At 42.7% G+C, this 25,579-nt stretch overlaps 2 protein-coding genes across 7 annotated transcripts in view; one reads left to right on the forward strand and one right to left on the reverse strand.

Moving 5' to 3' along the window:
- LOC135505004 (rho GTPase-activating protein 44-like) overlaps positions 1-15,768 on the reverse strand; it is an 82,112-nt gene extending 66,344 nt beyond the window's left edge. For all 4 annotated transcript variants that reach the window (XR_010450200.1, XM_064924004.1, XM_064924002.1 and 1 more), the window contains exon 1: positions 15,492-15,768. Coding sequence is in view for 3 of the 4 variants with exons in the window: in XM_064924004.1 (XP_064780076.1) it covers positions 15,492-15,544 (53 nt within the window). In the remaining variant the exon portion in view is untranslated. The remainder of the gene's footprint in view (positions 1-15,491) is intronic.
- A 2,758-nt stretch (positions 15,769-18,526) lies between these two features.
- LOC135505007 (syntaxin-4-like) lies at positions 18,527-25,492 on the forward strand. 3 transcript variants are annotated; one of them, XM_064924011.1, is made up of 11 exons: positions 18,527-18,753; positions 19,677-19,781; positions 20,142-20,241; positions 20,577-20,651; positions 20,777-20,847; positions 20,962-21,070; positions 21,258-21,331; positions 23,454-23,591; positions 23,762-23,872; positions 23,957-24,071; positions 24,188-25,492. In XM_064924011.1, exons 1-10 carry the CDS (start codon positions 18,724-18,726, stop codon positions 24,032-24,034), a joined length of 891 nt encoding a protein of 296 aa, XP_064780083.1. In that variant the 5' UTR covers positions 18,527-18,723; the 3' UTR covers positions 24,035-24,071; positions 24,188-25,492. The 3 variants fall into 3 exon arrangements, with proteins under 3 accessions (XP_064780083.1, XP_064780082.1, XP_064780084.1); XM_064924010.1 differs by having other exon boundaries at positions 23,957-24,045; XM_064924012.1 differs by lacking the exon at positions 19,677-19,781 and having other exon boundaries at positions 23,957-24,045.
- The last annotated feature ends 87 nt before the right edge of the window (positions 25,493-25,579 follow it).

Genomic DNA, 25,579 nt, shown 5'->3' on the forward strand with positions numbered 1-25,579 from the left:
GTAACAGGTAAGCTGTGTTAGTGAAAGAGTTCAATCTCCCTTTCCACCAACATTTACCTCTATCAGATCTGAAACCGCTCGCAGCAGGAGGCTACAAAGAGCCTCACTTCTCCTAAAAAGCTGTTGAATATGGCTTGAACGAAGCCAGAATCTGGGCTAACATCGCCCCTGGTGTGCACTGGCTCATTATCACTTTATAAGCATTGACATCTTCGTCTTTCATCAAAGAGTTTCATCTCTGAGTTATGATTGGTGCTGTGCGAGGCTTCTAGACAAAACATGGAAACTTTTTTTGTAGAGAGAGAGAGAGAAAGAGGGCAACTGAAGTCCATGAGTTAAAATGAGGTTGCTCCTTGTCAGTGCATGGAACATGAACAATTCACAAACCCAGAGGGAGGCTGGGAGGGCTTACCAAAGTCACATCGATCTCTCTCGGGTTACCTGTCCGTAAGAGCACACCTGTTTATTCGTGAGAATGTGAGAGGGTGTGTAGGGGCAGGTAGTGTGCCCTATTTGTCTATCTGTCTGACTGTCTTGTGTGTCTGTGTCAACTACTGCATTTCTCCTCCAATACAGGTGTTGGCGGTTTCTATCACAGGAAAGTTGTTACCATAGTGCCCTCAGAGAGTCACAGACAGTATGTACCTAAGGTTCTTCAGAAGTGGTGATACTGTATAAAAGGACCAATTCATCATCTTCACTATCCTGTTTTGATGGAGGATTTAGTGAATTGAGTTTGCCAACGAGTTTCGTTAAAGACTCAAATTGGAACTCCACTTTGTGTGGGGCACCATAATGCAGACAAGGACGAGGAGTTATTTTAGTATACGACTCTTATTCAAAAATTGAGCAAAGAGAAATAAAAGAAAAGCTTATGTCCAGACAGTGGAGTCTGAGAGGATGCCGGTGGCCTAGTTTTCAGTGTCTCCACTTCCAATATAATAGCGTTAAAATCCAAAAAGGAGGAGTCAATTTGCATTTTTCTTTAAAGGGGCACATAGCTCTGCTCATGCAGCGCTGTCCAATTATGTTACTTTATTATGAAGAAGTACTGTGTGTTGAAAAACTGAGCTCAGTTAGAGCATTAGCCACGATGCTGTTCTTTGCAAGGTGTGTGGGGATAAGGAGATTTGAAGCCCCTGCCAGGAAGGGACATCTCTGATTTCAGCAGGAGCTAGCTCACAATGTTTTCTATCTCTGCACAGCAAGACAAAGCTGAGAGTCCAGTCCTGCACATTGCTCACCTCAATGCAATTCCAGCATTATTCAAATGAAATTCTGCATTGATTTCAATGATTCAATTATTGAAAATAAAACAAGAGGTTTAAAACCGAGCTCTTTCCAATGTCCATAACAGCATCTTTCACACAGAGACAATAGCCATTGTGTTGTTCAAATGATATCCTATAATGAAAACATGATCTGGGGGGGGGGTTGGAAAGCTTATAACATCTACTCTCTGAAAATGATTTAAAAAATCCTAAGTATGTGAAATGGCTAGCTAGTTAGCGGTGGTGCGCGCTAATAGCGTTTCGATCGGTGACGTCACTCGCTCTGAGACCTTGAAGTAGTTGTTCCCCTTAACGATGCTTCGTGGGTGTCAGTTATTGAGGTGTGCAGAGGGTCCCTGGTTCGAGCTCAGGTTGGGGCGAGGAGAGGGACAGGAGCAATACTGTTACACTCATAGATGATGATTTTCCCCAGCTGATATTGTTGATAATGTTGTTAAAATATGCTTAATATCTGTGCTCAGGAATGCAACACATTTACATCACTGCCGTGGCCTCCTGCGTGAATAAATCAACCGTTGCCATGGTTTTCCTGTGTGGAAATGAGAGCGTGTAGGCCGGGGCCTATTAAAGTGATATGAAGGAAACTAGCAACTTAAGGGGTTAATGCTGCGCTGAGGAGAGACATACGCAACAGAGCAGGATGCAGGAAATGAAGGGGAGAGTTTTTCAGCTCTCTGCCCTTTTCCCTTCAGGCATCCCCTTTCTCTCTCTCTCTCTCTCTCTCTCTCTCTCTCTCTCTCTCTCTCTCTCTCTCTCTCTCTCTCTCTCTCTCTCTCTCTCTCTCTCTCTCTCTCTCTCTCTCTCTCTCTCTCTCTCTCTCTCTCTCTCTCTCTCTCTCTCTCTCTCTCTCTCTCTCTCTCTCTCTCTCTCTCTCTCTCTCTCTCTCTCTCTCTCTCTCTCTCTCTCTCTCTCTCTCTCTCTCTCTCTCTCTCTCTCTCTCTCTCTCCTATGCCAGTCCAGTCCTCAACTTCCCTCTGTCGACCTACCCAGTACCCCAAAGCTGCCATCCTTGGTTGGCATGGCAGCTCCACTGACACCTGAGCCCCAGAGGTTTGCCATTAAAGTTTAACAGGTAGGTGAGGAGAGGAGGTTTGGCATCCTGAGTTCACAAAGCAAACTCCAATCAAAGGTAGGTGGAATGATCTTAGTGGTTATTTAGAAATGTATAACACATGCACACACACACACACACACACACACACACACACACACACACACACACACACACACACACACACACACACACTGTAATGAAAGGGGGCTTTTTGTATTATTAGATTTATTAGATTACATTTCATTTAATCAATTATGAGGTCTCGTCATCATCGTCATCATCTTCAAATCAGATTTGCCATAGCTGAACTGACTTTCCCTTTACCAGTGTCGGAGGTGGAATTGTGTTACGGCCCATATTGACTATGGACGAATTTGCATGATGAAATCGCACGAAGCCATTCATTTTCAGTGGAAGGTGATGCGAGCATGGGCGAAGGAGCGTGAACAGGACCAATCGAAGCTCACAATTGCCTCCAGCCCCGACTGGATTGGCTTTGATGCCGAGCACTACCGAGCATGCTGTCGGCTTGTTAGTACCCACAAGACAGGCGAAGCATCGCTGTCTGTCAATCACAGCCGGTAAGAGCCTTCAAATCCACAAGCTGCTCCCGGCATTATACCTAAAGTGGACATTACCATTGGCTGCACGGAGTCTCATTTAGAATTCATCTGCAGACGTGTTTACAAATTCGAACACTGGAATGTGTGATGCAATCTACACCAAGATTAGATTGATAGAAATCCTCATTATTTTGTTTAGTGATTTTCAATTTGAGTGTCATTATTTCTATATACAGATGTAGGATCTCAATTTGATCACACTTTTGTTGCTGAGAATATTCCTGCGCCGCAGGAAATAGAGATGAGCTTTGTGATTTACATAAATTCACTGAAAACCCACACAAAACACTTGGTTATATTAACAGTATTGCACTTTTCATGTAGCCTACTTTTGGCCAGCTAATAGCCTAACCACCGATCACAAATCCTGTTGCTGGAGGATTATTTTGCTGTGACAATATAGGTCAAATTAAGATCCTACATCTGGAGCCTCCACTTTCTTATTCTGAACTTCTAACACGAGTGGGACGGGAGCGGTTTCATGACAATGACAACACAAGCAGCCGGTCACCGATTTGACAGCTCGGACGCAGTTACACCTCCGACACAGCCAAAACACCAGCTATGCGGGCGTCGGCTATTATGGCTTAACAATTGATCTGACTGAATCTAGGCTTTAATTGATCCTTTATACAGGTGACCCAATTGTACAAGAGATCTGTGACTCCCCAGAAATGTCTGTAACCCCCCCATATGCAATAGTCTCAACACAATCTGTCTCGGTCACAATGGTGCACCAAATATAAAAGCCCTGTAAAAGGAAAAAGAAACCAACGACTATCCACCTGGGCAGCCAACCCCACTGGACAATTTCTGAGAAGATTAGGCTCACCCAATGTCACTCCACAGGGTTAGTAGTGTGCCGGCCAAAGGCCACCATTACAACGAATGAAAAACAGCCTCGGAGGACGGATATGTGGAGGGAAAGGAGCATGAAAGAAGAAAAATGTTGCCCTATAGAATGTGGGGAATGATTCGAGCTCTCCCTGAGAGGAGCATCGAGTTAATGTGAACATAATGAGGACGGTCCCTCTCTTTCCTCCTCTCTCTTCCATCAGCCTCATCGTCCTTTATTCCTCACTGTTACACTGCTTGACGGGGAGCGTGGTAGAGAAGGAGATCTTTAACCGTGCAAGCGCCATTGGCTTATGATAATGTGTATGAACTACAATGGAATAAGAACGAAGAGGACTGACACTGTGATTACTCATAAAACCTCATTATATGAGTAACTGCTTTGTTATTGCATAGTATTAAGATGAGCATTTTTGTTGTTATTTACACAAATGGAATAAGGACCATGTTGTTACTATAGTAATTACAATGCTACTGAATTACAATAAGAACATCTTAATGTAAAGTGTTACCTTCGACTAATCTAATAACAGAGAAGAGTGAAAACACTAATGGTGCTTTTCCATTGAGACAAGTGTCAGCCCCTGTAGATGGAAACAGGAAAGTCTGACCCGTTTGGGTAAAACACTTGGGTAAATCCTCAATAGAAGCGGCAGGTAGCCTAGCGGTTAGAGCGTTGGGCCAGTAACCAAAAGGTTTCAAGATCGCATCCCCCAGCTGACAAGGTAAAAAGCTGTTGTTCTGCCCCTGAACAAGACAGTTCACCCACTGTTCCTCACTCACTGTGGCATAACAGGAACGAGAGATTCCGTCAGTGCTTTTGAAATGTTTCCTCACTGAATTCTCTAATCATCCCTGATTAATGGCCAATGTAACCAATTATATGTGGTGACGACAGGAGGACTATGATGTGATGTATTTTCTCTGGGACCTTGTCTGACAGCTCTCACAGCAGTCGACACTTCAGTGTAGAGAATGTGACAACTCTGAGTTAGACGTCAACGTACTGGAAAGGAGATGTGGTCACTGAGTGAGATTCATACATACTCCCAATCCCAACAGGCAACAATTAGCCTAGCGTATATCATTACAACACCGAAATCTCAGCTAGAGCCCTGGGATTGATACTCAACCCAACTCATTTCCTGTCTAGCTGAGACCAGGTCTTTTCGTTCATGTTGACGAAATACTCATGTTTCAGAGTCGGAGGGTTTTATGTGTGTGTAGAGTAATTTTAGTGTGTGTGTTCACAGAGAAAGTCAGTTTGTTTTCATGCCAGGTGGGATCTCAATCTGTTTTTGTAATGTTGAAATTCAATCACAGATGGCGTGAGGCGGGCATGCAGGAAAGGTGTGGCGGGTTGTGATGCCACTCACGGGCATTGCCAGAGTAGGGAACACCTGGCTCTTAATGACCTGGGTTGCCCTGGTGATGGAAGAAATATACAATGCTGTAATACCCATTGGCCCCCTCTCTGACTCACTTGACATCATTGGTTCCTTCCCCTCCCTGCACCAGCCCACTGGACAACTCTGAGGATATTTGTATTTTATTTTTTACATTTATTTAACTAGGCAAGTCAGTTAAGAACAAATTCTTATTTTCAATGATGGCCTAGGAACAGTGGGTTATAACTGCCTGTTCGGGGCAGAACGACAGATTTGTACCTTGTCAGCTCAGGGATTTGAACTTGCAACCTTTCGGTTACTAGTCCAACACTCTAACCACTAGGCTACCCTGCCGACCCACAGCTACACAGCTGCATCGTTCTGACAAACGCTCACTTCCCTTGCCCCTTGACTGCGAGAGACATGGAATCTGATCAAAGTACGAGCCAAAATGACCAAAAAGGCTGCCATTTTGGAGCTAATATTTCTGTCACCGTGGATAAACGCAGGCCAAACAGCTAGGAGAAAAACACTGTCCAGACAGGAGGCTTCCTCCAGTCCACCTCTTATCCTCTGATCTAGAAGATGCTGTCATCGGGTAGAGCGGAGAACGGTTGGGTGTGGCGTCTGCATGGTCTGCATGGTCCTAAGGGGATCCAACTCACACTCCAGTGGCTGCAGCAACACTTGTCTGCAGACAGCAATGTCTCTGACTGAGATTCTCCCAAGGTTAAAGAGAGAAGAGGGCGGATGATGTCCCACAGGAACATACTGAGAAGCCCTCACAATCTATCTGTCTCAGTCAGGTGACTTTTGACTGAGACTCTAAAATCGAAAACCTCTAAAACCAATGATATTTCAGTAGAGGCCTATAGGTACTGGTAGGGCCCTGAGCATTTCCTGACCAGGAAAAAAAATCAGGGTCCTACCCCTAACTACTGGGCCACTTCCAATTCATTCAGAAGGTCCTGTTTGATCATGATCAGTGGTACGCACAGAAAACAAGATTGTTTCATCTCTCAGAGGCACATTTTCTGCACCACCATATCTGGAGAGACCCCCCCCTCCACAGAAGGATAGACTGCAGGGGAAGTGGAGTGATGCCAGAGTGACATGACAAAGTGGAGGGAATGAGGAAGAGAAGAAATGGAAAGGTAAATGGATGAGTGGAGCAAGTAGAGAGAGATGCATAGGGAGAAAAGAGATTGGAAAGTGTGTGTATATGCTATTGGGAGAGAGACGCGTGTGTGTGTGTGTGTGTGTGTGTGTGTGTGTGTGTGTGTGTGTGTGTGTGTGTGTGTGTGTGTGTGTGTGTGTGTGTGTGTGTGTGTGTGTGTGGGGGGGGGGTGTGTGTGTGTATTCAGCCATTCCCAGCCCCCTCTGGCAGCTTCCTAGTGCCTTTAATTTTCTTCTAATTACAGTGTAGCCCAGAGATAGCGCCCGGCTCTAATTGCTTGCAGGAATCTGTCATTATTACTACACTATCGCCATGATTAACAAACACACACACACTCATCGAGTGTGAAGAAGGTGATGGTGTTGGTTGTTCTCACCCCCTGTGCCTCAAAGCCTCTCAACACCTCGGTGAGGTGCAACACTTCACACTATAAAGGTAATGTCACACCTGTCAGCTCCCATTAACTGGTCCACTACTGAACCCCCTGTAGCAATAAGAGTCGCGTTAGCTCCCCCGTGCTAATGCCTCGACTTTAGCTCAAAGGGCTAACACAATATTGTAGAGTGCAAATGACGGTCAAACCTACATTATTTATTTTGACTCAAAAACAACAACAAAAAATCTCATTGTATTAGGCAGCTGAGACACAATACTGATTATGTTCCAAGTGAAGGACAATCAATTCATAAGCCCAGTTGTGAAAATTACCATACATTTATATTTTTGTCATTTAGCAGACTCTCTTATCCAGAGCAACTTACAGTTAGTGCTAAAACAGCCTCCAGGCATCCCTACTCTGACAGCCTCCACTCTTCTGCGAAGGCTTTTCACTAGATGTTGGAACATTGCTGCGGGGACTTGCTTCCATTCAGCCACAAGAGCATTAGTGAGGTCGGGCACTGATGTTAAGCGATTAGGCCTGGCTCACAGTCTGCATTCAAATTCCTCCCAAAGGTGTTCGATGGGGTTGAGGTCAGGACTTTATGCAGGCCAGTCAAGTTCTTCCATACCGATCTCGACAAACCATTTCTGTATGGACCTCACTTTGTGCACGCTGGCATTGTCATGCAGAAACAGGAAAAGGCCTTCCCCAAGCTGTTGCCATAAAGTTGGAAGCACAGAATCGTCTAGAATGTCATTGTATGCTGTAGAGTTAAGATTTCCCTTCACTGGAACTAAGGGGCCTAGCCCGAACCATGAAAAATAGTCCCAGACCATTATTCCTCCGCCACCAAACTTTGCACTGTGCATTCAGGCAGGTAGCGTTCACCCAGATTAGTCCGTTGGACTGCCAGATGGTGAAACATGATTCATCACTCCAGAGAACGCGTTTCCACTGCTCCAGAGTCCAATCACGGTGAGCTTTACACCACTCCAGCCGATGCTTGGCATTGCGCATGGTGATCTTAGGCTTGTGTACGGCTGCTCGACCATGGAAACACATTTCATGAAGCTCCCAATGAAGAGTTATTGTGCTGACGTTACTTCCAGAGGCCGTTTGGAACTCAGTAGTGAGTGTTGCAACCGAGGACAGACAATTTTTACGCACTACACGCTTAAGCACTCGGCGGTTCCATTCTGTGAGCTTGTGTGGCCTACCACTTCGCAGCTCAGCCATTGTTGCTCCTTAACATTTTCACTTCACAATAACAGCACACCGTGACACAAAGTGACCCGTCTTGAAGCCTTTTTTACAATATAAAAAGGGCAAATTAAGTCATACAATCAAAATCTTAACACACGTGAGTGACCTGTCTTGAAGCCTGACTGGATAGGGTCAAGAAGACCGTGCTGAGAGAGGTAACGAGAGTGTTGATCAGAGACAACACGCTCAAGTGTTTTGCCAGTGGTCAGGGATGAGTTGATGAGGAATGGGAGAAGGTCTCCAGAGATGGTCTGGAGAAGGGAGGAGGGGATGTGGTCGAGCGGGCAGGTAGTCGGGCGATCAGAGGACTAGTCGCAGGATTTCACCTGGAGAGAGGTGGGAGAAACAGATCAAGGCGCAGAGTAGTTCTGTGTGAGTGGGACCAGAGGACTCAATAGGCTGAGTGAATAGGGAGCGGATGTCGTCAACCTTCTTTTCAAAGTGAAGAAGGTGGAAAAGAGTTTCCTAGGGTTGGATGCAGAATCTGAAAACACACTGCACTGTAGAATCAAGTCCACTACGCGTACAATGTTTGACAAATGTGTTTCATTGTCTTTGAACTGAATGGTCCAGCAATCAGGGAGGATGAAAAAACAGACTAGGATCACCCCTATGGAGTAATTTCTCCTCATCCAAAACATTTAGAACGATACTCTCATTAAGACCCAGCAGTTGGGTGGCGGTGGTCTTCAATCCAAGACGAAGCTAATGGTTGTGAGGGTTGGCGGTCAAGAAAACAATGCCTCTCATTTGTATACAAGGACACAGAAGTGCCGGCCATGGGGACATCCATGCAGATGTATATGAGGTCAGGGATTGACAGGGGATTCCAGACTGGATTTAGAATCCCTGGGGAATTCTATGCTGTTGACAGACACAGTCCAGTGCTACACGCCAGCCCTTGTATCAGCATGTAGGAAATGCTGATTCAACATTGAGGAAAAACTCAACTCTGAGATGAACCACAACCGTTGCCCCTGGTAAGAAATAACCTGGTTTAACCTGGAGTAATTTCTCCTCATCCGAAACATGTAGAACGATACTCTCATTAAGACCCAGCAGTTGGGTGGCGGTGGTCTTCAATCCAAATAGTAAATGTTCAGAGAAATACGTCATAGAGACATACGCTTACTATAAGTACAGCAGCTCGAGGGAGAAACTCTGGATCTGTCTTCAATGAGACCTCAGACAACTTGGGGATTCCACATGCAATGTTTGGAAGCCATGTCCCATCATTCTCTTCCCTGTCATGTGCGTCACTGACTCTGCATGAGGCCACAAGGTATGTAATGTCACCAACTTCACACAAGGCATTGAACAGGGTTCACCATCTCTAGTGTGGCACTCAAACTTCCAGGACCAAGGCCCAGAGAAAAGCCAAGTATAGTTTGTTGGTTGTCATTGAACGACCCCGTTCATCAATCAAATAGTCCAGACACGGCTATACATCATACCCTGCCTTAGTTTTGACAGGGCAATAGTAAAAGCATAACATGGATACCCCGAAATTAAAGACATTAGTAGCCTGCCTGGCTTTTTCCCTGAGAAAAACATGCAATGTTTTTAATCATCAGTCATAGCAGGGCAGAATGACCGTCAGTCAGTAATGGTAAGGCCAGACATTTATGGAGGCAAATAATGTTCCAGGGTCTGACAGTCTAAACAAATCATAAAGTGACAAAAAATAAACAATGTCCCAGACTGTTTCTGAGGATAAGGAACGCATTTTCTAAAATCTCCATTCACTGGAAAACATTTCCTTAAAAAATGTTATCAGTCCCCACATTCTTTCACTTCCTTTGCTGACCCAGCAGTTTGACTGACGCAAAATAAGAAAAATCCCCGTTTTCGAGATGAAATCATCCTTTCCTAAAGAGATAGCTTTCCTCTACTTCCAGCTAACATAACAGTTTCCCCTATTCACGACCTCACCTCTCACCGAAAGTCCAATCAACACAAAAACCGTGACTGAGAAGATAGCTCAAAATCAACAGCAGAATAGTGATCCAGCCAGACGGATAAAAACACTCCTCTTCATGACTTTGCCTCCCTCACCACAGCCAAGACAGACCGTCACACATTTTTACACAGACACACATTTTTATAACACACCCTTACACAGGACTAATAATGGAGGTTCAGGGTTTGCAGATACTCGTTACTGGGTGAAACCTTTCTATCATGTTCACCATGCTAAAATAGAACAACATATCATTGAAAAGTCCTTTGCTTTAGTACATGTTCTACCTATAGCCTACTGAGTCAGCAAGTGAAAGCCAAGTATAGTGCCGGCGGCTGCCAAGGTCACAGAGACATCCCCATTTACGCACATGGATCCCCAGCAGTCAGGAGCCATGCTGGAGCCGCTGCCCTCTAAATATGACTAATTGCCCCTGCTGTTCCACTTCTTAGGATACAGGTTATAACTCATTACTGGGGTGTTACGCCTCAGTGAGCTAGTGCTCCATGCAGCAGTGCCAGCTCACTAGGAAGACAGGGAAACACACAAACACACACACACACATGCACTTCTGCATGCATGCACACATACACACACCCTTGTGCATGCATGCATGCACACACATGCACACACACACATTCCCAGACACACACAGCTGGCTCGGACAACACGTTGATGCCATCACAAGCGTGCAGTGATATAAACACACCCCACCTGGCTGCACCCACAGGGCAAGGGTACAGCATGCACACTTCGAATCTCTTACGAAGATACTAAATGAGATAGCAACACTTCCTCTGCTTCTCGTGAGGCACACATAAGACTCTACTGTCTAGCAGCAAGACAAATCTAATCTAGCTCCAGATTGCATTCCATGGTCAAAAGGGAATCCTCCCAAGGCTTTAAATAGTGACTCATCCTTTCTAAATGCCCTGATGATACTGGTTGGAGGATATGATCCAATACCTCTCCTGAGTTCCAGTAATGACTTATAACCAGCCATTAAACTGCTTTCATCACAGTTTCCTATTACCTCTGCCTGCCAAGTCCACTCTGTTGAGAGGTAATACCTTTTGCATTGATGAACACCTATATCATTGTCCGACTGACTGACTCACCGAAGTGAAAGTCAGCAGGCGAGGCTATATGGACGGTGTGACATAGAAAATCCTGTAGGTGTGTGCCAGCATCATCCGTAAACATCGTGTCAGACCCAGGCATGAAAGACAAACTGGTTGTAACATACTTATACCACCGCAAGGATGTATCGGAGTCAAATTGAGATGAACCTGGGAACTGAAACAGGTTAATCTGGTTGTGGCGCATAAATCATCGCCTTTGTGTTTAATCTGACTTGCAGGTTCTGTTTGCCAATTTTCATTACCTGAAGAATAAGGAGTTGAGTTTAAACAAACACAACATTGATTCTGCATTGGGTTATGCAACAGAGACAAAAAAGCTTTTCAGTCAAGCGACAAAGACACACTGTTGACATGAGTTTGACTTTTAGTTACCGTATGAGGTTGAGTGGTACAAATAAAAGAAAGAAAAAAATATATAAAACCAGATTACTGAGGGAATGGAGCTAAAATCTCACCTCTTTTCTGGTCTCCCGTTCTCTCCTACTGTATCCCTGTCACAGTTTAATTTGGCCCCTAAGTATATGCGTGGCCTTCACCCCACTGACATAAAAACCACTAGTGCTCTTGGCTCTGCTGTTGCCATAGTAACTGAGACACAGATTTTGTATTTCATTGATTTTTGTATTTATTTAACCTTTATTTAACTAGGCAAGTCAGTTAAGAACAAATTCTTATTTTACAATGACGGCCTACCCTGGCCAAACCCTCCACTAACCCGGACCACACTGGGCCAATTGTGCACCGCCCTATGAGACTCTCACTCATGGCCGGTTGTGATACAGCCTGGGACCGAACTAGGGTCTGTAGTGACGCCTCTAGCGCTGAGATGCAATGTCTTAGACCGCTGCGCCACTCGGGGGCCTATAAACATTCAAATTAGGAGAGAACATCAGTTCAGACTATATAATATGCAGGCCTTGTGTCCATACAGTGCATGCAAATATAGAACAGGGCATTGAACCTGTGTCTACACTCTTAGAAATAATGGTTGCAAAAGGGTTCTTCAGCTGACCCATAAGAGAACACTTTTTGGTTCCAGGTAGAACACTTTTTGGTTTCAGGTTGAACCCTTATGGGTTCCATGGAGAACCCTATGTGGAAAGGGTTCTTCGTTGAACCCAAAAGGGTTCTTCAAAGGGTTCTATGGGGACAGATGACGAACCTGTTTAGGTTCTAGATAGTACCTTTTTTTTCTAAGAGTGTACCAAGGGCGTTTCTAGGATTTGAGGCCATCAGGGGCTTAGCCAAAATCCAGAGGTGGAACCCTAATAGGGGGGTCCCGGGGTATCCTCCCCCGGAAGAAGAACATTTTAATTTCAACAGCTAAATGCATCAATCTGGTACATTTTGAGATGAATATGTAAAGATTGTATCACTAAAAAAATACATAAAATAATAATTCATATGTAGCCATCCCTTTAAAATAGGGCTTGATGAAAGCCCTGCAGAGGGGGATGTTTTTATGTTGATGGTATAATAATTCATTTCTACAAGTCACAAAACCTTCAAGACAAATCTAAAGGTGGTTGAGGCTGACTAGTTGACTAGTTGTAGACACTTGTCATCTTACAATACATCTTACATAGGCATGATCTTTTGCATTTATGAGCTATTGAGAGTCCCTTTGCCATCTCTGACCAGAGGATAGTGCACACTACTAAAATGACAAAATCATTTAAGGAACAGCCATTTCAATATAGCCTATTCTTGTTTTTATTACTTAAAATCAACATGTACATGGCATAGTAAACTTACACACAGCTCCGACACACACACTTACCCCACCAGACATGCAGCCAGGGGTCTTTACACAGTCCCCAAATCCAGAACAAATTCAAGAAAACATACAGTATTATATAGAGCCATGTTTGCAGGAAACTCCCTTCAATCTCAGATTGCTCAAGTGAACTGCAAACCTGTTTAAAAAAAATAGATAAAGAAACACCTCAAGGCACAACGCTTCTCCCTTGTTTGACCCAGTTATTTTGTGTGTATGTACTGATATGCAGGCTATGTGTGACGTTTACATTTGATGTCGTTCTGTCCTTGAGCTGTTCTTTTTTATTCATGTTCTGTATTACGTCATGTTTCCTGTTTCGTGTGGACCCCAGGAAGAGTAGCTGCTGCTTTTGCCACAGCTAATGAGGATCCTGATAAAATACCAAACACCAGATAAGCACTTACACCTGAAATATTAGGAAGAAGTGGAATAATAAAAGAAGTATGAGGAATAACAGTAGCCTCCTGTCATTTCTGACAAGCATACAAATGATCCTATTATATGATAGCCCATCATAAGAAATAGAAATGGTTCCACTGACTTAAAATAAAAACAGAAAATATCCTGAAGACAACATGGTATAGCCTAAATCTACCCGGGACACACTACGCAAAATGACGTATTTCTTTTTGTTCCACTCCCTATGGAGAGGAAATGTTACCAGGTTGTTAGCTAATAAGGTAACACGACGGAACAAACATATTTGTTATTGAACAAATAAGTTAATTTAGCAGTCCATGAGTAGCCTAGTTTTAAAAGGGCCCAGGACATGGTTTGTTAATCAAATGGTTCCTGCAAATTTGCGGTAGAAGAAAATCCTAGCTCTGGTAAAATGGATCATATCTTTTCAATGGTTTGGGCTAAAGACAAGGTTTTCAGTAGATAAATGGTGAATTATGGCATACTGTCTAGTGTGTAAGTGATGCACTGTTATGGGAACTCATATCAGACATATAGCCTGCAATCAAGGTTTGGAACCGGTTAAGGGAACAGAACCGAAAACCAGAAAATAACTAAATTATTTGAGGAACAGGACCCGAACCGAAAATGAAAGTGATCTATTCTGTTCCGGAACAGAACCATATAAAAGCATGGGAACGGGTTAATAACATTATTTTACATTCCGGACATTTTTTTCCAGTCCCACAAAAATCGCAAACAAAGCGCCTATGCAAAGCCCTCACTCTGTCACTCAGATGTTTTTTTCTGGTGGTGCTCTGCACACACAAGCTAGCTAGCTAACGTTTGCTCTGGCCTAAAGTTAAACCAACTCGGAAGTTCAAAGACATTCAAAGTTCCTCCATAGAAGCCACTCCTCCGTAGGTATAATTCTGTGGGACTAATTCAGATAATGAATATCATAACAAGATGCTGAGCACTTCAAGGCAAGCTTCCTCCATCCTCTCTCCTCAAAATGTCAGTTGCATCTCGCACCCTACACTCTCACTGGTATGTGTGTTTGTCTTTCATTATCATTAAACCAAAATCAAACCAAAATACAAAATATTTTCTCTCTAATTCTCTATTTCTTTCTCTCTCTCGGAGGACCTGAGCCCGAGGACCATGCCTCAGGACTACCTGACATGATGACTCCTTGCTGTCCCCAGTCCACCTGGCCGTGCTGCTGCTCCAGTTTCAACTGTTCTGCCTTATTATTATTGGACCATGCTGTTCATTTATGAATATTTGAACATCTTGGCCATGTTCTGTTATAATCTCCACCCGTCACAGCCAGAAGAGGACTGGCCACCCCACATAGCCTGGTTCCTCTCTAGGTTTCTTCCTAGGTTTTGGCCTTTCTAGGGAGTTTTTCCTAGCCACCGTGCTTCTACACCTGCATTGCTTGCTGTTTGGGGTTTTAGGCTGGGTTTCTAACTTTGGCTCAAGCCCCTGCATCAAAAGACCATCAAAAGGTTCAGGGCTGGACCAAAAACATTCGGGGCTGCAGTCCTGGAAGCCCAGGCCTAATGACGCCACTGGAGTGTACTGTGACTGTGGGCTTCATGATTTTCTAATGCAATGCAATTTTGACGTATTTTATCTTAATATGGTGGATAATACTCTTTAATGTAGTGAATACATGGGTTTATTACCCAGGAGTTGCGGTGCAACATTGTTTTTTACATCAAGACTCTCCCTTTGATTGGCGAATAGGCTAGCCAACATGAGATTTGTCTGGATTGGACCTTTAAATTGCATAGGCTATGCACCAGGCCTATGCTATTTAATCACAGTAAAGCATAGAATAATTTGCGATGTCCAAGAGTGCAGCATCAGCTTGGAATGGTGATGGTAACCAAGCAGTCACATTATTATTTCTCACCCTCCCCGATTGTGCGCGCGCTACCACTGTTAGGCTACATAAATTACGGTCATATTAGGCATAAAGAAAAACTAAAACCAGCAGTATTGCATACAGATCGTCTGCTATATGAAAGCTGTAACTTCACATAAGATTCATTCAATCATTTTCGACCGGAATGTCGGATGGAGCATAATGGCAGCCTATTCTGCCACATCGAAGTCCTTACAAGATTGCAGAACTGAATGCGTTTCTCAATACATTTGTCCTTACCTGCCCACTGTTTGGTTGGCGAGCTGTCGCATTCGATTGAATTGCTTCTTCATCTTGTATTTTCTGCGTTAATACCGATGGATAGAGCGACTCCACATATCTCATTGACAAACAGTCCGCGTCTCCAACGAGAATAACGAGACAGTCCACCCTTTAACAATCCGAATGTCCATAGCTATAAGGAAGGCATTGCTAATAAAGAGGTATATGTGAGATACTTTTCAACGCATTGTATGGTCCCTGTCACCCAGTCAGTCCACTGCTCAGAGATGCTATACCAATTTCTCCCCGGCGGAGTGACAGCTCACGACACGACGCTGCGCACTAGCGCAGTATGGGGAATGTAGTTTTACCAACCAAACGTTAAGCCTACAACGAGACCATAGCTGTATTTCAGTGGTTCCCAACCCTTTTCGGTTACTGTTCCACCAACTGAATTTTTCTCTGCCCGGGGTACCCCCAAGTTCCTCCTCATGTGCATCTGACCAGTATAGTCTCATGAGTCTTCTCAAGTACCCCATGTGGATAGGCCAAGTACCCCCAAGGGTCCTAGTACCCCTAGTTGGGAACCACTGTCTGATATGATACCTTGTTCAAAACAAGGTGAATCTGTTTATTTCAACCTGACAAAAACAAATGTAGCGTATATCCGTTGTCCCTTGTTCAATATTAAAAGTGATTCCAGTGCTCTATTGCAGCGGTTCCCAAACATTTATGTTCCGGGGGCCACCAAATCACTGCCCAAAGCTCTTGAGGACCACCAGTTGCAGAACATTAAAATAAAATATCTAGTCAGTTTTAGCAGTGAATGTAACAAATTAAAGGCCTATTTGCATTGTAAAAAGACATCTGACATTGATTATAATAACATTAACCACTAATAACACACATAATGCAACTAACTGTTACTATGTTTGAAAGAAGAAGAATTGCAGAGCACCTGCGGTAGGCTACTCATGTTTTTTAAATGTTTTTTTATTTAACTAGGCAAGACAGTTAAGAGCAGATTCTTATTTACAATGACGGCCTAGGAACAGTGGGTTAACTGTATTGTTCAGGGGCAGAATTACATAATTTTACTTGGTCAGCTCAGGGATTTAATCTAACAACCTTTCGGTTACTGGCCCAATGTTCTAACCACTAGACTACCTGCCACCCCGTTACTTAGTTGAAAACCACTGCTCTATAACTTACATTGAAAAACAAGAATTGAGTGTGATTTTAATGTTTGTATAGGCCAAGGTCTACTACTTACAGACCCAAAATGGCAAAATAAATATTTTGTATTTCATTATGGGCAATGCAACCTACATACAATGTTAGGTGAAATATGCATCTGAAACACCATATCAGACAATGTCTGAGTAGCCTGGTTTGATGCCTGTAGGGTCAGTCACACACATACCCTGGTACATGTCCCTAGAATGTCCTTTAGGCCTACATTGAACAATTTGGTTGGTTGATAGTATAATAAAGTATTCTGATAGTATAACTAGTTTAGGCAGGCCTACTCAGCTGAAAACTTTGATTCTGTGGTTTAGTAAGGCAAACAGCATCATCTTGTGGCTATGAAAGCAGAGTATCCTACCACACAAAGATTTCTTTATTCATTTAATTACATTTACATTACATTTAAGTCATTTAGCAGACGCTCTTATCCAGAGCGACTTTAGTGCTTAGCAATTGGCTGCAAAAGTCAGTGATAGCTTTTTATAGCAACACATTCTGTTCCCAATACAACATTTCCAAGGGAATATGCTGTCATCAAAGAAACAACTTTGAGGGCTATTCAGTAATTATTAGGCTACCATATCTGGGAATTTCCTCAGTACATGCATTATATTTCAAAACATTACGAAACTGAGAACGTATGTTTAAATTGATAAGTGATGTTGTGTTCTCTTAACCTAGAAATTCTAATTTAGGTTTTAATTGAATCTGATCTGATTTAGATGATCACAGTGTATTGTGTATTGTATTTATACCTTCCATCCTCTCCCTTTGTGGATTTGGAGGCCTCCTCATCGATTGACCAAATTCAAATTAATTCAGTTTAACACCAAGGAATATTTCACTTGCCGTAAGGTCTGGAATTCCATATTCTGAAGCCATTTTGAAAGATTGAAGCATCTGAAATAGATAGTGGGATGCATGTTCTTCTTATAGACACGTTATAGCAGGTGTTCCAATACGTTTTTTGACCAGAGACCCTATTTTGATATCAACATTTCCCCCCCCCCCTACCGTGTAAAAAAGTGATGTATTCAGCAGCAAAAGTTCACTTTTCTAATTGGGGCTATGACAGTCTATTACATTTGTGTATTTCAATCTGAAGGAAGTATGATTTGAAGTGACTGAAATGCATCAGAAAGGTATTGTGAAGTTCAGAAGATCATCAGGCAATAATTGTGCATGATGTAGAAAAGAACATCATGATGATGTTTGTTTCCCCCCCAGTCTGATTTAGTGTTTGGTCTTGTCCACTTTGTTCTAATGAATCCTGAGCTTGTGGGCATTGTAGAAGGAAACAGAAGACGCCTATGTGTTCCCGGGAGTCTTATCTTTCAGGAATGGGGTCATAAAGTTAGAGCCACATTTGTAGGAAGAAAACAGAAACTGCTCTGTTTATTACAACCGCATGTAGCTGTTAGCGAATGTTACTGACATACCCGCAGTTTCTATGAACCAAGCGCAATTTTCTTTTTTCAGAGTTTCTACGACGACCCCATTTTCAAATCAGGCAACCTCATATGGGGTTGTGACCCCTAGTTTGGGAAATGCTGCATTACAGTCACGTACAATTTAATTTCTCAGTTTGAAGGATCATTATGATCATATCAAGTCAATAACAATTTCACAATAGGTAATGGACTTTTGTTGTGGGGGTACAAAAAAATACAATGAAGCACAAACTAATTATAAATGTGACCATGTTTAATAACAGCAGAGGGCAAAATGAACCAGCTTATTTAATTGTCAGTCAAACAAAGAAAAAAGCTCCAGTACGGTAGGTGGCGTAGCTCAATGTGTTCTAATGTGGACTGTCTTTCTCTCTAACATCCTAAAGGGAAGACTAGTTTAGCCGTTTAGATGACTTGTTGAATGACACAAGCACGAAAGTTATTTTCGTGTATGTTTTATTGCTCATTTGTTCCAATTTTTCTTCACCTTGATATAGGATATCGTAGTAATATATTCGTTAGCTAATACATTGCATTTGGACTGAGAAGAAATGCGGGACCGAACCAAGGAACTGGGCAATGTGAGTTTCAAGCTAACTTCTACTAACCAATACCAATTCATGTAGCAATTGGTCAATTTGCAAGGGAAGGTTTAATGCAGATTTGTTAGCTATTTCATGGTGTTCTTTATCTTGTAGCTAGTTATTAGTTCTAGCTACATTGCTTTTTAATCGGCGAACTTTGCTAAAGTTAACGTACTTGTTAACCTGGCTAGGCTAGCAAGCATAGCTGGAATAGTCTACACCCCAAGGATAGGCCAGTGGCTAGAAGTGTATTAAAAGTTCAATGCCGCACTCATGGGTTGCATGCATGTTGGATTTACATGGCAATGATGTGCAGTAGAGCTCGCTAGCTCGTAGTCCTAAAAAACGGAAATAAATTACCTATGGTTCGTTCAGCCATTCCTATGGGGGAACTTTTTATTTATTGTTTTTTTTAAAGGTATTTTTCTTACAAGCCCTTATTCAACAATGCAGTTAAGTAAGCATTCCACTGTAAAGTCTAATACACCTGTTGTATTCGGCGCATGTGACAAATAGAATTTGATTTGAAATTCAAGGGAAAGGTTGGGACTTTGGGATGAACGCCGAAAATAAGGTCTGAGGTTAACACAGGTTTAGGAGATCTTATACGTTTTGTTCTATGATATCATTCAGTTAACATGACCTTTATGAAATATGAAGCCTTTATGTGGTTGTTTTGATTACATAAATACTTCCAAATCCACAGTAAGTGACGATGATTATCTCATAACAAAACTATTAAAATCTCCTAAACCTGTTTAGCACAGACCTTTTTTTCCCACGTTTATCAACATAAAACCCCCACAAAAACACAAATTTCCCCATAGGCGTTGGCCAACGAGCCATGATGGAGTTAGTGCCGACAAAAAGTTGAGGATTGTGTCCATTCTTTCCCCCTCTTGCTCTTCCTCACACACCAGACTGCCGAGGTGTCAGACGAGGATGAAGAGGGCAGGGCACTTATGATCAAACCAGGGACTTCTACAGTGAGGGAGGAGAAGGAGAATGATGCATTTTTCAAGAAGGTGAAATCATGCAACCTAATTCAACAGTCAAGCCATCTGTTTGCATTTTACAATGACTTGCTGTCAGTTTCAAGTTATGTTGTTCTGCAGTACTTTTCTCTTGGCTTGTGGATGCCAAGCACAGGAACAGTTTGTTGTGTCAACATTAAATTACCGTGCCAATGTGATCTGGCAAGTTATAATCTGAAATACTGTCAAGTTAAAACCAGCAGCTTTTCTGTATGCACAATTGACATCTTATGCGAAAACATAGGATGATGCAGAATATGTCTCCTGGCCCGTTCTCAAGTGCCCCAAACAACCAAATTCACTGATTTAGCTCATCTTACGTTAACCAGCCTGTTTATCCCTTCATATCAGGTCCAAGAGATTCGAGAGGGACTGGAGACACTTAAAAAGGTGGTTTCTGACCTTGAGAACAAACAGAAGACCGTGTTGGGTGTGGCACTGCCAGAGGACGGTCAGTAGATCAACACTAATACATTGACATTAGTGCTAATATGCTGTATGTAAATATATGCTATGGTGGTACTGTTAGGAGTTATGATATGCATAGAATGTGTAATGTGAGCTGAAGCCTAATTAATCACTGCACCTCCATGTCTTGTCAAAGGATCACATTCCACTAAGAAATGTCTCTGTTTTTATCGTTATCGTTTTTTGGTGATAAAGCAGTTGTGCTAATTATATGATTAGGTGCCATTATTCCCCTCAGGCTGCCTATTCTGAGGAATTAGTTACTCTGCCTGTTGACAGTTACTGAAGGTGATGTCGTAAGGTTTCTTTCTGGTTCAGGCATGAAAAGGGAACTCCAAACCCTTCGGGAACAGATCAAAACAATGGCAATGCAGATCCATAAGAAACTGAAGAGTGAGTATTCTTAACTGAAGTGACATGATCAGCTATTGACTATTGATCGCGGGTGTTTCGGTGCCCCCCAGTGGATACACCTGAATACAGAAATATCAGACCCATTGTTTACTTTTCTTTCACAGTCATTGAACCCAAGAAAGGAGAAGATGATGGGAAATACATCCCCATAAACCTAAGGATGCAGAGAGCCCAAGTGAGGCTTCTAATTTCCGAAAAATAAATAGATTTTCAGTCATGTAGTTTTACTGTAGGCTGCCATTTAAATGAACACTTTCCCCATCCCTCTACCTCCTTTTTCTCTCTCCAGCATGGCGTCTTGTCTCGGGAGTTTGTGGAGTTGATGGGCCACTGTAACACCATCCAGGCTTCCTACAGAGATCGCAACGTGGAGAGGATACAGAGGCAGCTCAGAATCAGTGAGTCCACATCTATTACTGTCACTGTGTGGCTGTTCAGAAAGGGGAATCGTAAGTGATTTCAACACCATGGATTTTTGTCTTCTGAATTCAAGACTGCAATGCAGAAGTTCATCCACAGGTGATTTCGTATGAAAATTAAATATACCCAAAATCAGCAACTGATAAAGTTATTATATCCCTCTAGCTGGCACCAATGTAACAGATGAAGAGTTGGATGTTATGCTTGAAAGTGGACAGACTGATGTTTTCACACAGAATGTGAGTATGACTGACTGACAGATTCACTGACTGAAACTAACCACAATTAATGAACTAATCTGGAAACTACCTGCTGGCAATCACACAAGTGTTTTCTTCCTCTTTATGTTGGAGTATTCTATGACTTTCCTCTTACTCAATCAGGCTCTGTGTTTAGCTGAATAACAAAAAACATACAGTGCATTCGGAAAGTATTCAGACCCCTTGACTTTTTCCACATTTTGTTACATTACAGCCTTGTTCTCAAATGGATTAAAAAAGAAAAGTCACACACAATACACTATAATGACAAAGCAAAAACAGGTTTTTAGAAACATTTATTAAAATTACAAAACAGAAATACCTTATTTAAATAAGTATTCAGACCCTTTGCTATGAGACTCAATTGATCTCGGGTGCATCGTTTCTATTGATCATCCTTGATGTTTTTACAACTTGATTGGAGTCCACCTGTGGTAAATTCAATTGATTTGACATGATTTGGAAAGGCACACACCTGTCTATGTTCGGTCCAACAGTTGACCGTGCATGTCGGAGCAAAAACCAAGCCATGCGGTCAAAGGAATTGTCCGTAGACCTCTGAGACAGGATCGTGTCGAGGCACAGATCTGGGGAAGGCTACCAACAAAATTCTGCAGCATTGAAGGTCCGCTAGAACAGTGGCCACCATCATTCTTAAATGGAAAATGTTTGGAACCACCAAGACTCTTCCTAGAGCTGGCCACCCGGTCAAACTGAGAAGGGCCTTGGTCAAGAACCCGATGTTCACTCTGGCAGAGCTCCAGAGTTCCTCTGGAGATGGGAGAACCTTCTAGAAGGACAACCATCTCTGCAGCACTCTACCAATCAAGACTGTTATGGTAGTGGCCAGACAGAAGACACTCCTCAGTAAAAGGAACATGACCGCCTGAGTGGAACTTGCCAAAAGGCACCTAAAGGACTCTGACCATGAGAAACAAGATTATCTGGTCTGATGAAACCAAAATTGTACTCTTTGGCCTGAATGCCAAGCGTCACGTCTGGAGGAAACCTGGCACCATCCCTACGATTAACCATGGTGGCGGCAGCATCAGGCTGTGGGGATGTTTTTCAGCAGCAGGGACTGGGAGACTAGTCAGGATCGAGGGAAAGATGAACGGAGCAAAGTACAGAGCCTTGATGAAAACCTGCTCCAGAGTGCGAAGGACCTCAGACTGAGGCGAAGGACAGTCCAACAGGAGAACGACCCTAAGCACACAGCCAAGACCATGCAGGAGTGGCTTTGGGATAAATCTCTGAATGTCCTTGAGTAGCCAGGACTTGAACCTGATCAAACATCTCTGGAGAGACCTGAAAATAGATGTGCAGCAACACTCCCCATCCAACCTGACAGAGCTTGAGAGGACCTGCAGAGAAGAATGGGAGAAACTCCCTAAATACAGGTGTGCCAAGCTTGTAGCGTCATACCCAAGAAGACTCGAGGCTGTAATCGCTGCCAAAGGTGCTTCAACAAAGTACTGAGTAAAGGGTCTGAATACTTGTAAATGTGATATTTCATACATTTGCAAAAATGTCTAATCCTGTTTTTGCTTTGTCCTTATGGGGTATTGTGTGTAGATGAGGGAAAAAAACATTTAAGCAATTTTAGAATAAGGCTGCAAAGTAACAAAATGAGGAAAAGGTTGAGGGGTCTGAATACTTTCCGAATGCACTGTATGTAAGCGGTAATGTTTGGGACGATGACAAATGTTTCTACATTCTTTTTGGAGTAAAATGATGACAGATTTGTTTTGTTTAAGACACTCTTGATGGCTTGCACTGGACTACAGGTTTGAATTTGGTAAGCACTCATTGAGTTGCCTGTGCTGTACAGGACATCCTTAGACATCTGTAACCTGTATAGTCGCCATAGCTGTGAAAGAGAACCCCACGTAAATGGAACCCTTTTGGCCCCCACTTGCTTTTAGAAGATTGACAACTTTAGCTGTTTCAGTTCAACTGTAGTTCTCTTTTGCTGGGTGTGGTTTTTTTTATGAGCAGTTAAATAGAAATGTGTTGTCATTTCTCAGACATCATCCGTGTGACTGTTGTTGTTGGTCAGACTCAACCTGATTTGTAACATTTACACTCTTCCGCTCTGTAGATCCTGATCGACGCTAAAGCCACTAAGCAGGCGCTGAATGAAATCGAGTCCCGGCATGACGAGATCCTCAAACTGGAAAGGAGCATCAGGGATCTGCATGACATGTTCCAGTACCTGGCCATGGAGGTGGAGGCTCAGGTAAGACTGTCACCCCCAGGAGGACAGACCGGAGCCATAATATTTTTCCCACCCAAGTGTGCACTTGTTCACTCCCCGTGAAAAGCACATTTTCATGAAATGGGCTTTGAGAAAGTTGGTTGGTGGAAACCTTAGTGAGGTGTTTGCTGAATTGACAAACTGTTGTGCAGGGGGATATGGTCAACCGCATTGAAGCCAACGTCCTCAACTCAACTAATTATGTGCAGAAGGCAGTGGTGGAGACCGAGAAAGCTGCCACCTACCAAAACCAAGCACGCAAGGTAGGAATTAATTGAAGGTTGTACGGCTAATTATTGCTCAGGTTAGCTAATGATACTTGATACTACCCCTCTCTTCCGCTACAGAAGAAGATATGGATCGCGTTATGCTGTGCCATTCTCCTCCTCATTTTAGCCATCTCATTGGCGATCACCTTCTCCTGAGATCCAGACACGTGAGTTCACTCTTGATGTGTACGAGGTTTGCAAAAATTGATATTTCATATGAATATCATATCATCGTGTTCATATTCCTGCAAATACAAAGCTTGGAAGTATTGATTGATTAGTAATCAATACCTACTTTTTATTTTGCAGTGTCATCTTCCCCTAACCCACTCTCCTGCCCTGGGACCTTGGAAAAAAGACATGTCCTGATATCACTGAACTTTTGACTAACACCACTCTCATATAGACAGACAAACAATCAGTCTCTTGTGTTAACTGCCCCACTATCAGCGAAAGGCAATGCTGAAGGCTTTTTGGCCCCCCTCTGTGGTGCCCTTTTCCATGCCATTGAAGAAATGTGTGGACAACTCATTACTCAACGTGCTGGACCCCTATGTATCCACAAGCACGGAAGAATGCAGTATTGGAACTGGCACTGATCAGATTTACTCAGGAAAACCCATAGCTACGGTGGTTATTTTACGAAGTGAAAAAACTTTAGAGCTTGTTTTTAAATGCAGATATAGAATATGATTGTATATCGCCAATTTTCTTAGAGTAATTAAGACATGCAGTTTTATAAACCTTTCGAGATATCTGAACTGGCGTCCATGTTGCCCCTGAAATTGATCTCTCATTAAGACGATATTGTCTGATCACTACAATGAATGGCCCACTCCCAAGTTGTCCTATTTACATCAGTATTTATTTATAGTTTGAATATTGTTGTGGAAGCTGCTATTTTAATAGTCTTGCCACAGCAACAATCAATGGGAATCCTTATAGTTATGGTGCCTTTTTCCGTATGTACTGATGGGACAGCGCCAAGGGCTCTAAGAACAATGTAGTGTACTTCCTTACTTTGTAAAGGGATGGAAACTGCTGTAATTATTCAATGCTTCCGCTTCAACCATTTTTTTTTAAACAGTTAAGATCTTAGCCTTATTGATCTGTGCTGACATCACAAAAACGGGTCAGAAGTCTGTGTGTAGTGAATCTGGATGGCCAGAGAGCTAGCAACAATGACAAGAAGCTGCCATGTGAGGAATTGTAGGTGCTTGTTCAAGTCTTGTTTTGACATCCATGCTGACCAACTTATGTATAAAAACAATTTTAAAGATGAGTTAGTCCATAAGGAAATCAGTGAATTAAAATAAATGGGAATACCCATACCATAACCCCAGCACAAGGTGCACCTGGGTAATGATCATATGTCACAACTTTTAGGTGGATGGATTATCTTGGCAAAAAATAGTAATAGGGATGTAAACATTTGTACACATTTCAGAGAACTAAGCTTTTTGTGCATATGGAACATTTGCTGGTGTCTTTTCAGCTCATGAAATATGGGACCAACACGTTGCATAGCTGTTTAATTTTGTATAAAACTTTCAGCTCATTTTAATGCATTGTTCAAATAAAGTTGCCTATTGTGCTTGTATGGGTTTAACTGTTGCACAGATTCAAGTTTGTGAAACGTGTGCGCCTCTTTTCTGCTACAATGTTCGGAGAGAAATGGTACGATCCCCAGAATTACCTGGA

Source organism: Oncorhynchus masou, chromosome 18, assembly GCF_036934945.1.
Source record: "Oncorhynchus masou masou isolate Uvic2021 chromosome 18, UVic_Omas_1.1, whole genome shotgun sequence".
NCBI lineage: Eukaryota > Metazoa > Chordata > Actinopteri > Salmoniformes > Salmonidae > Oncorhynchus > Oncorhynchus masou.

What these genes read in the sequence shown, in the direction of transcription:
- LOC135505007 (XM_064924011.1), top strand. Translation starts at nt 18,724, where the DNA reads ATGCGGGACCGAACCAAGGAACTGGGCAAT. An exon ending in TAAGGATGCAGAGAGCCCAA is followed by an intron (nt 20,848 to 20,961) that starts GTGAGGCTTCTA and finishes TTCTCTCTCCAG; the next exon opens with CATGGCGTCTTGTCTCGGGA. An exon ending in ACAGAGGCAGCTCAGAATCA is followed by an intron (nt 21,071 to 21,257) that starts GTGAGTCCACAT and finishes ATATCCCTCTAG; the next exon opens with CTGGCACCAATGTAACAGAT.